Below are 12,268 nucleotides of genomic sequence, written 5' to 3'. Positions count from 1 at the left end.
GGAACTGGTCGGTCACATGTGCCACTTGCTGCAGGATTTGCCGCCACAGGTCATGGAGGGCATCCAATGCTAGTGGCCATGAAACTGATTGAGGTGCTCAATTTTTACACCAGCGACTCCTTTCAGGGCTGCACAGCACAAGCCTCCATGAGATGCATCCATGAGATCACAAAGGCACACAACTTTGTGCATTTCATCCACGATCAGGAAATCCAGGAAGCAAGAGTGCTGGGATTTTCTCAGACCCCAGGTTTCCCATTGATGCAGGGTGCCATCGTCTACAGTCACATAGCGCTCAGATCTCTATGGCAACAAGCTGTCAACTACGTCAATCACAAGGGCTGCCAGTCATTGAATGTTCAGATGGTGTGCAACCGTCACAAACTCATCCTGCAGGTCTGTGCATGGTTCCCAGGGAGTGTCCATTACGTCTTCCAGGGTCCAGAGAGATTGCAAGGTTGGCCCCTTATGGGCAAGAGCTACCTGCAGTGGACGTGGCTGATGACGCCCTTGCGGCAGCCTCAGAGTGCAACAGAGAGAAGGTACAACGAGACTCGTGCTGCAACTTGCTCTTTGGTGGAGCAAACTATTGGAATGTTGAAAATGAGGTTCCGGTGCCTGGGTGGAGACCTTCAATACAATCCACAGAGGGTGTCACACATTGTCGTCACCTATTGCACCCTTCATGACCTGGTGCTGCATTGGGGAGAGGAGCTGGCTAAGGAGGAGCTGCATGTCTCCTCTGATGAAGAGCACGTCAACGGGGATGAGTGTGAGGAGGTCCTCGAAGGTGAGGATGATGCCGTTGAGGCCATCACACTGGTCAGATGAGGCAGGCACACTCAGGAAGCCCACATAGCTGCTAGATTCATGGAGGATGATGATGCAATGAGGAGACACCATGGAGCCTCACATTGCGTCTGTGAATGTTTGACTCCTGTCTGGCTGATGGCAGCCCACATACCCACTGTGATAAGGCTCCTGTCATGGAGATGCAGTGGACGCCCCTTGTCCCTACATTCCAGGAGGATGATGACAACGTGCAGTGGGGACACCCTATAGTACCTCACATAGCTTATGTGAATGACTCCTGTCTGGCTGATGGCAAATCGCTTGCGCTCTGTGAACAGGGTCATATCATGGAGATGCAGTGGGGAAACTTTAACTTCTCCTGATCTTATGGCATCCTTTATGAGCTGAACCCTTTAGGACTAGACTGCCACCGGACACAGATGCTGATGAGATGGGGGGGCTAATGACACCTCAAAGGTGCTGAGAGCACACAGAGAGAATGACGGAACTCTGTGCCACCGGCTCAGGACATTTTGGCAGCAATGATAAGCCCCATCGAGGTGCAGGCATGACTGATGTTTCCAGTGACAGTGAAGGCACACCATTAGTGTTCTGGGAAGGTTATACAAAGCACAGGGAGGAGGCCCTGGACTGAGACACCTGCCATTATCTTGTGCAGGGACCAAGGTATCACATCCGAGTGACATGAATACTACTCATCAGAACAAGGGGCCAAAGGCAAGGAGATGTTCTTGGGAGCTATTTAACAATAGTGAACATTATATACAAGTGATTAACACCTGTGCCCATGCTGTGCAACTATATCGTCTTAACATTTTGTTATTTTAGTTTAATTGTTTGACTCTGAAAGAGTTACATCTTCTTAACTTTCTTAACCCTGCCACTGCGTCTTCATGCCCCCCCGACATCCACAGTGGAAGTGAAGGCAACCTGCTGACTGCCACGCCCTGTCTGTGATGATCTTGATGGGCGTCCACTGGAGGACCGAGACCTGCAAGGGCACCAGCCTGCTTTTGGGGTCCTGCTGTGTGGCAGTGGCTCCATCCTTGGCCTGCGGAGCTGGAGCTGCTGGGGTCACTGTTAGCACAGGAACAATTACTCTATTTTCAAAGTCCGTGATTTCAGGCATCCCTCTACCAATCTGCAACCTCTCCCTTTTATTGTGTACCAGCCTAGGACATGAATACAGATGGAGAGAGTGTGAGCAGAATGCCTGCTAGGCCAGATAATTTTGCGTGGCATGTGTGGGTGGTGAGTGGTGCCATGGACAGGATGAGGACAGCATTCACAGAGCAGGTGAAGGTGTGTGTGAGAGTGAATGGCAATGTCCCTAGAACTGTCAGTGAGTGAGATCCCTGTAGATGTGTGATGGGTTTGTGAGTGTGTGAGTAGAGTGACGAGAGAGTGACTTAGCTGGCAAAACGGAGGAGACCATTTGTCCTCTTTCGGCACTGGGTGGCTGTCCTCTTTTGCAGGGCATTGGCGCTGACCAATGCTGCCACTGCCTCTCATGCTGGATTTGTCACCTTGTTTGTTGGCCTTCGCCCAGACCGGAGGGTAGAGGACATCGCGGCGGGCCTCCACTGTGTCCAGTAGGCACTTGAGGGAGGTGTCACTAAATCTGGGGGCAGCATGTTTCCTCCCTTTGGCAGCTGTCAGTACATAGAAGCTCCTGATCCCTTGAAGAGTGATAGTGCTTTGCAGGGGCGGCATTTAAATATGGCGCCTGGTTTACTGAAGGCCTGAGGTGATGGCGGGATGGGCAAATGAGAGGATGCCCCACCAGTGACCTGGCATGTTTTCTAGGAATGCATGATTAATGAGGTGGGATTAGGATGATACGGTATGAAAACCCACCATTGCGGCCAGTGGGTAAAACATCCTTTTTCCCGCCCACTACTGCACTTAGTGTAAATCTGGGATGATTCATAATTTCACCATACCCTCACACATTTAGCATTGCTGCAATATCACATCCACATCTTACAGCTTGCACACTGTTCAACAGCTTTCCAGCTGTTCTACAATTGCAGGTACATCACGCAAACCATTTCACCACACTCACTAACACATTTACCCAACTTTTGAAGGACAAGGTTGTACGCAACTAGATGCAGCAGCATCTAACCAGCCCGGGGCAGCCATGGCTACATGTCCTCATCCTGATGGAGGAGACAGTGCAAGCCATAGTTGGAGCAGCCATGACTGAGGCCCTCATCAGCTGCAAGACTGGAATGATTGAAGATGATAGTAGGCTTCATACCTAATCCTCCTTCTCATATTGCACTGCCTGCTCTTCCTACATTCACATCTGATTCTTAAGCTACAGATAGTTTAAGCCCGCACCTCTTGCATTTGCCACTTCCCTTCATGACAATCTCATCTTTGTGCCTTCCTTCTTTCAGATACCCAAGAACTATAACCTGACCATGAATGGTGAAGGAGCAAGACATGGAAACTGATGATGAAGAAACACTGTTCCTTGTTCTCACATTCACAACCATCAGCTCAGATACTGATACTGCATGCACTTTATAGGTGGGATCTTCACATGAGTGAAGACACCAGGCATGGGTGGCTTGTAGGGCAGGGGAAAAGGATAGCCAGCTTGTCAGAGGGCAAGATTACACCTGAGTTCTGCTGCAGAAGAATCATTTGAGAACTTCAGTGAAGCTACATAGAGAAACAGGCTGAAGGGCATGCACAGAGAAATCCTAAGTGCAATGGTAGGCCAGCCAGAAAATCTGTAGTCACTGTCAAGGAAGATGGGGAGTTCAGCATTCGCTTTGTATAGAGCTTGGAACCCATCCTTTCTACCATGAAAGTGATGGCCAATTCCATTTTTGCACTTAACCATGATGCAAACTTTGATGGCTGATGCCTCAGTTCCCATTGCAGTACAAAAGCAAAAGCCACCCAAAGTCTGAGTGCTGCACTGGATTCTCAGACTGAAGTCATGCAATCACATTTGTTGCCATGAAAGTGTAGCCTGTTACCATGCAGGCTCAGACTGCTGCCATTGTAGCTGCAGACATCATTTTTCAAAGGGACTTGCAGGGTTTCACAGCAGTCCAGCAATCTGTCCACCTTCACGTTGTTGGGAATACTGAGGTGTCACCCTGGGAGAGTGGTATTGATGCCGTGGTGCACGAACCTGCTGTCTTCTCTCAGAATGGCAATATTAATTCTCTTACCATGGCCACTTTGCCAGTGCCCTTGCTGATGACACCCAACAACACTTCTGGCACCTATGATGAGGTGGTGCAGTCTGAAGTTAGCCTTTCTCGGGCCAGAGCTGTGTGAAGTCATCCTGTAAGGCCATCAGTAGTCTCCCCGTTGAAAGTCAGCAGCCTTTTGTCAGTCATATTGCAGCCTCTGTAGTAGCACTGCATAGGAGCACCTGGACAGACAAAGGTGCAGGGAAGACAGGCACTAAGGAAATGCACAAAGGTTATTAGTTGACTTTTCCATGGAATTTTTGAATGTTTCATTGATAAAGTTGGTTTGGAATGGTTATTTTGTGGTGGTTTTTATTTCAGCATTCTGGCCAAGAGGACATTATAATGGACAGTATCAGAGAGAAGGTAAGCTGTGAGACTGTTGTTGAATGGAAAATCAGGGTTTTGTTCACTGGTATCTCAATTTGCGGAGCCGACCATGGATATCCCTGCGGAAAGGAAATTTTTGTTTTATTTGTTTTTGGAATATGGGTGTCACAATAGTTGTCAAGGTCAGCATTTATTGCCCATCCCTAATTGCCCTTGAGCAGGTGGTGGTGTGCACTGGCACTGAAGTTCATACATAATGTTACTCAACTCACAAATGGGTCAAATAGCTGCCACTTTTGGACCTGAAAAGTGCCCAGTGTATCTCAAATTACCCTGGAAAGGCAAAGAATCTCCAGAATTCAAACAAAAGTTAAGGAAACCGTTTCACACTGCTTCAATGCAGTGGCTACGTGAGTGATATTTTCCACTAACAGGATGCTGCTGTCACTTAAAAAGACATTCTGCCTAACACACAATGTTGTGTACGAATTTCAGTGGCAGTGCAATCCCAGGTAGGTAGACCATATTTTCCAGTGATTTGCCGATAGAATCAAACGTGTTCCTTCAGCGTTTCATAATAGGCAGAATACAAATGGTACTTAACCAGCCTGTGCTTACAAAACTCAAAACAAAACTTTTACTATTAGATGTGATTCTGTAAGTGAGTAGCACTTGCTGAACAATCCTGAGTGAGCTAATAGCTACACTCTCTCTCTCTAGCAGTCCTTTGAAGCCATGGATCCCGTGGCAAGAGCTTGCGCATGGAGTCTTTTAAAATAGAGAGGCAGTGGCGCTGCAGCTACCATATGGTTCTGGCTGACTAGGAAACTCTCCCCTTCTCACTGCCTGCCATAGGCATCTCAGAAGGATTTAAAGGTTGTCAGTCAACCTGCTTGTCCACGCCACGAATTCATCTTCCATGGCCATCAAGTCCTGTGGTTTTTTTATTCATTTTTGCAATGTGAGCTTCGCTGGCTGGGCCAGCATTTATTGCCCATCCCTAGTTGCCCATGAGAAGGTGGAACTCAAAAATAGAGATTCTGGTTCAGAAGTAGAGATGCTACCCACTGCACCACTTCTTAATAGCTACACTAACAACCAATTTAAGATAATCAGTCGAACTTGTAAAGCCGCTAATATTGGCTTGTTAGAAGCGACAAACATTCATGCGCAGGGACCTGTTCTCTGCAAACAAAAGGAATATGTTCTAGCCTTTCACATCTTTTAACTTACCCGGGAGCTTGAGGAACCTATAGTTCCCCAGTGCTTTCGCCATGGCAACACCTTGACCATAAGAGTCAACTTGCCAACCAGTTAGCACCCTTTTCTCCTGTAGTATTAATTGTTGTGATCGTTTGAAATTTGGCATTCTTATGTTTGTTCTGATGAGTGCAAGATGAAAAGCTTAGGCAATTCTCTCCTTTTTAGCAATATTCAGGTATGCAGGTGTTTATGAGGAGGACTTTGCAGGATCAATTGGGCAAGGTGTGTCTTTGTCTTTTCCAGCATCTAAGTTGATGGATGTAAAGATGTTCATGATCATGGTCACCTTTACAGTCACTAGCAATTGCCTGCCATGCTGAGTAGCAGTATATACCTCCAAACATCTTAACTAATTCAGCAATAGTCAGTAGAAATTAATCAGCAACTATGGTGAAAGTGGTTGATGATCCCATGAAATAACACTGGTTAGGGTTGTGGGTCTTTCCTGCTGCTGGACACATGCTCAGCTCTGCGAAGTTAAGCAAGAGCATTAACTGAAGTGTTGAGGTTGAAAGTGGCACTGCTGTCTTCAAATTAGCCTGGTGTGCTAACTAACGTAACAATCTACCTACACTACATACTTCTGGTGCCAGCGTAGGTGACCTATCATAAATGACGTCTGGCATGACCTGCATCAGAAGTGTACAAACGTGTTGCAGATGCCAGTTTGGACCCAAAATGGCATCCAAAGTGCCAAAAATATAGGCATTACACAACCAAATTTTATGTCAAGTCGACATTAGCATGTACATTCCTTGCCGAATGGCTATATCCTCCATGAATAATAAAGCATAACATAAACACATTTAATGCTAGGACCTCAAAAATGTAAACCAATCTGCTCTTTCCTCACACTGTGCTCCCATGATTCTGTAAACATACCCTTCTGCCTTTTACTCTCATGCCTCTCCTAAGAGCAACCTGAGGGACTGTATCATGAGGGATGCTTAGCTATTACTGTAGTACAAAAGGCTTGTGGCACAGAGATTTCCATTCTCTCATGGTAGCTTAATCTTGGCAGGGAGGGACTGACTGCTTGTTACATCCCTTGCATTAGGGCAGCCTGGTGCCAGTTCCAATGTGCTTGGCATGTACTGCTGTCCTGAGAAAATATAGTCTTAGGCAACTTGCTTCCAGCCATTCCATTGGATCTTGGATATCTATGTCCCCTCTATTGGTGGAGCAGGCTCGAGGGGCTGAATGGCGTACTCCTGCTCTTATTTCCTATGCTCCTATGTAATTGATGGTCTAATGGCAGCAATCGGATCCAGAAACCCCTGAGTGACAACAGCCTAGTCCCCACAGTTTGAAATTGATATGCAAGGTGCCATACAGTCTGTCTCTGACTCAATAGTAACAGATATGCCTTTGTGGAGTAGGAGGTCCTGGACTGCTTCTGAAGTGAGGCCCATCAGTTTCCAGTAAAGCTACCATGTTTCCCCTTATACCTGCACTGAAGAAAAACCTTCCCAAATATTTCTGTAAATGTGTGCTTTGGACTGCAGAATCAGTTCCTTGGCAACTGAGATTATTCTGCACATAGGCATATTCCTCAGACACCCTTCTATTCAGGTGAATGCCCATACTCCGAAGGCATAGGCAGCCTCCTTCTCAGCATCCAGAAAGATCATGGCACGTTGCTAACCACTATGCATTCCTATTGCTTGCTTGTGCTCTATGAATCACCCAATCCCATATTCTTACTGACATTTTCTGATTTCCCCTGCATGGTCCATGGGAGAGAGGAAGTCTTCTGTAATCTTTTCCGCTACCTCTTTTTCTTCAGTGTAACAAAAATTGCTTGCTCTGCTTCATGACATAAATGCATTTATGGGAATGTTGCGGACAGATCACTTTTATTCAAGTACTTCTGATACATTCTGTCATTAATGCATTATCATCACAGTCTGTCATAAAAAGGTGGAGCAGAGGGCGAGCCTGCAGGTACACAGCCTTTAGAAATGCCTTGGTCTAGAAATTTGACCATGCATTGGCTGTTTTTTAGGTGCTAAGTAGTTTCCTAATCTTCCAAAACAGCAGTCAGGAAGTGCACGCTCATTAGGAAATGGAAATGCACCACCCAAAATATTGGTATAGGTTTAAAAAAAAAGTGTCCAAGACCCACAACTGGAATAGGCTTTGGAATCTTTGCAGGTCCGAATAATGAGGTCTCCTGTGCCGGTTTACCCTGAGATAATTGACTCTAGCACCACCAAGACTTTGGCTCTTTGCTGAAGACATACAGCAATGCTTTTTGCCCAGGACAGGAACTGCCCATACAGTTTAAGATGCTGAATTTGCACTTTTAAAGTTCTGCCCAGGAAAGTCTGCCTCACCCCACCAACTCTGCACTCCCGGAACAGGATGCAAATCATGCTGGAAGCATATATAAATGAGGGAACCTTTGTAAACTGGAAAGTACACTTGTGGCACAAAATGAGCCATACATAATGCCCCTGAATTACAGATCCAATCTTCCAAGCTGTCTGATCATCACAACTACATATTTCTTCATTTGAATTATTATCATTAAGTATTGCTGCAGAAAGAGACATATCTAAGCTTTTCATCTTGCACTCGTAAGAATACCAGTTTAAGGGGGGAAAACAACAATTTATACTGTATATGAAGAGAGTGCTGATAGGTTGGTAAGTGGCATTGCCATGGAGAGTGCACCACTGATGGTGACTGACAGTTAACTGCCAAGCATTGTTTGAAATTTAAACCAGGCAGCTTGACCCTGATTGGTCAAGGCATTGCCCTGAGGAGTGAGTCAGCAAATGGCTGTCACTCATTTTGTTTAGCAGACAGAAAGAACATGTACATAAATTGCGCCTGTTTCAACTAAACAAAATGAATGACAGCCATTTGCTGACTCATTCCTCAGGGCAATGCCTTGACCAATCAGGGTCAAGCTGCCTGGTTTAAATTTCAAACAATGCTTAGCAGTTAACTACCAGTCACCATCAGTGGTGCACACTCCATGGCAACGCCACTTGGCCAACCAATCACATACAGCATAAATTGTTGGTATTCCCCCGTATATTGGTATTCTCGTGAGTGTCCTGATGAGTGCAAGACAAAAAGCTTAGACGTGTCTCTTTTTTCATCAGTACTCAAACTCTGTACTACTAAACAACTATTGCCATTGACTTATACATCTTGATTTTGCATGTGTATTCCTCACTCTAAATTTGGCTGTTTTAAACTTGATATACACAATAGTGAATGTTATAGAAGTAGCAACTTCACAAGGGATTTTACTTTCAAAAGCTTGGAATGCTTCTTTATTATTCAGGGGGTTGGTCTATCAAATACACCATTGTTGGCATTATTTGGGCAACAATTTATGAAATAATGTCATATGGATATGTTCAACAAAAGATGGACCCAGGGCACGATCTGTATTCAAATCTCTAGACCTAACCAGATTATTCCCTGGGAGGGGTTGCTTTGAGACCACCCTGTGTTTGTTAGGTGAAAGAGGGGATTAGTTCTAAGTAAACATGTCTTCTCACAAACTGATGATGGAGTAGAGGCAGTGAAGTATGTTGCAACATGTGAAGACTTTTAACTGCCTTTTAAATATGACCGGAATGTATATCTGCACAATTTGCAATATTATGTCTCATTTTTCATTTACAGAATATGGAAGAAGAGGAAAATTATGAAAGAGAGGAAGAAGAGCAAAAGGAACCATTAGGAAGTGATTCATCTGTTACTGCCAATATGAGACGTAATATATGGTATTCAGCGCACTATGCAACTGATGAAAGAAGGGTAATGCCTCTTGAAACACGAGTTGTTTCGGTTAAAACCTTCAAATTAAATCTTGTTTAGGTTAAATCTTTCAAATTCAATCTCAGAATTGTGATGAAGGTAATTAGAATAATTTAAAGGGAAACTATTGTCATGAATGACATTTTTTATTTAGTTATGTATTTGAAGTCTTTAAACAGGGCAGCATAGTTCATCTGAAAGTAGCTGTTACTATTCATTTGTACTGCATGAAGTAATTTGAAAGTCATTTTAAAATATCTTGCAAAAGATACAATTTGTCACTAAATGCTCAGTGAAACAACCACAGAAATACTCAAAGTAATATTCTTGACAAATCAAAACTTTGTTAAATGTATCCAGTGACCATTTGTCCCTTAAAAAGCCCAGGTCAAACCTGTTGTTTTGAATGCTGGAAAATATTGTTTAATTATAAATCTTTTAAAACAATTTGCTGATCTTTAACTTTCTGTAGTAACTGTTCTTTTATGTGAAATAAGATAGAATCATCCCAGATTTCCACTAAGTATGGTAGCAGCTGTGAAAAAAGACGTTTTACCCGCTGGCTGCGATGGCAGGTTTTCACGCCGTATTGTCCCCTTCCCAACGTATCCTGCCTCGTTAATAATGCATTCATGAGAAACATGCTGGTTCACTGGTGGGCGGGCTCAGATTTGCCTGAAATGCCATGACCTCAGGCCTTCCTCGCTCTGGACGTCATATTTAAAACGTACCAGAGTGCAGCCTACTTCATGTCTACAGACCAGGACTGCTCCAGGCAACAGATGGACCTGAAAGCCAGGAAGATGGCAGCCCTCAAATTTACTGATGCCTCTCTGGGGCACCTGCTGGAAGCAGTGGAAGTCCTCCACGAAGGAGAGAATCTATCTCCACTTAGAGAGGCAATGTTTGATCAGGGATAGTCAGCATGGCTTTGTCCAAGGGAGGTCATGCCTAACAAATTTGATTGAATTTTTTGAGGAGGTAGTGTAGTTGATGTAGTTTATATGGATTTCAGCAAAGCCTTTGACAAGGTCCCACATGGGAGACTTATAAAGAAGGCAAATGCACATGGGATACAGGGTAATTTGATAAGGTGGATTTAAAATTGGCTTAGTTGTAGGAGACAGAGGATGATGACAGAAGGATGCTTTAGTGACTGGAAGCCAGTGTCCAGTGGCGTACCACAGGGACCTGTGCTGGGTCCCCTATTATTTATCATTTATATAAACGACATAGATGACTATGTGGGGGGTAGGATTAGTAAGTTTGCGGATGACACAAAGATTGGCCGGTTGGTTAATAGTGAGGTTGAGTGTCTTGGGCTACAGGAAGATATAGACAGGACGGTGAAATGGGCAGATATGTGGCAGATGGAATTTAACCCTGAAAAGTGTGAGGTGATACAGTTTGGAAGGAGTAATTTGACAAGGAAGTATTCAATGAACGGCATGGCATTAGGAAGTTCTGAGGAACAAAGGGACCTTAACGTGTGTGTCCACAGGTCTCTGAAGGCGGAAGGGCATGTTAGTAGGGTGGTGAAAAAGGCAAATGGGACACTTGCCTTTATCAATCGAGGCATAGATTACAAAAGTAGGGAGGTCATGTTGGAGTTGTATAGAACCTTGGTGAGGCCACAGGTGGAGTACAGTGTGCAGTTCTGGTCGCCACATTATCGGAAGGATGTGATTGCACTGGAGAGGGTGCAGAGGAAATTCACCAGGATGTTGCCTGGGATGAAACATTTAAGTTATGAAGAGAGGTTGGATAGACTTGGGTTGTTTTCGTTGGAGCAGAGAAGACTGAGGGGCGACCTGATCGAGGTGTACAAGATTATGAGGGGCATGGACAGGGTGGATAGGGAGCAGCTGTTCCCCTTAGTTGAAGGGTCAGTCACGAGTCATAAGTTCAAGGTGAAGGGCAGGAGGTTTAGGGGGGATGTGAAGAAAACCTTTTTACCCAGAGGCTGGTGACAGTCTGGAATGCACTGCCTGGGCGGGTGGTGGAGGTGGGTGGCCTCACATCTTTTGAAAAATACCTGGATGAGCACTTGGCACGTCATAACATTCAAGGCTATGGGCCAAGTGCTGGTAAATGGGATTAGGTAGGTAGGTCAGGTGTTTCTCACATGTCGGTACAGACTTGATGGGCCGAAGGCCCTCTTCTCCACTGTGTAATTCTGTGATTCTGTGATGTCCTCTATCCCCGCTCTGGCCACTGGAGGCCCATCAGAGTCACCAATCGACCTGGGAGGTGGCGGCGACAGCGGTCAGTGCCACTGGAGCACAGAGGAGATCAGCCATCCAGTATAGACAGAGGATGAATGATCTCATCTATTTTGCTAGGGTAAGATAACCACCTCATCACTCTCAACTCAGACACTCAAAATCCCATCATACATCCACAGGGATCTCCCATCTCAAAGGACAACACCACTAACTCTCACATACATCTACACATCTTCATCAGGCTCATATCCTCTGGAGCTCGCATCCACATCCTGTCCATGGCTCCGCTCACTACACAAACATTCCATGCAGTGCCATACGTCCTACTCACACTCTCTCCATCTCTATTAACGCCGGAGAAACTGGCTGCCTACAACAGGGAGAAGACACAGACTTGGGGTGGAGTGGCCCTCATTAGGCCCCTCACTCACTTTGAGATGCATGCCATCATGCTGACTGATGAGGACGTGGACTGTGCCTGCGGCAACGGTGAGGTCAGCAGTGAGCACCCACGTGAGGATCCCACACTGCATCATCCCTCTCTCAATGCAACTGGGAGTGCTCTTTCTTCTGGTTTTGACTCTGCTGCCATGGGAGCTTTGCCAAGCGACTGCCACCAGCCAGTCCCTCAGCTCCAGC

At 45.5% G+C, this 12,268-nt stretch overlaps 1 protein-coding gene across 1 annotated transcript in view; it reads left to right on the top strand.

The window, feature by feature from the left end:
* Positions 1–12,268, top strand: part of LOC144679989 (piezo-type mechanosensitive ion channel component 2-like) — a 1,019,816-nt gene that overhangs the window by 674,922 nt on the left and 332,626 nt on the right. The window contains exons 9-10 of the mRNA XM_078541050.1: positions 4,353–4,397; positions 9,270–9,404. Coding sequence (XP_078397176.1) covers positions 4,353–4,397; positions 9,270–9,404 — 180 coding nt within the window. The remainder of the gene's footprint in view (positions 1–4,352; positions 4,398–9,269; positions 9,405–12,268) is intronic.

This window comes from Cetorhinus maximus, chromosome 4 (assembly GCF_964194155.1).
Source record: "Cetorhinus maximus chromosome 4, sCetMax3.hap1.1, whole genome shotgun sequence".
NCBI lineage: Eukaryota > Metazoa > Chordata > Chondrichthyes > Lamniformes > Cetorhinidae > Cetorhinus > Cetorhinus maximus.
Note: the sequence above shows the minus strand (reverse complement) of the source record. Positions and strands in the feature narration are given on the sequence as shown.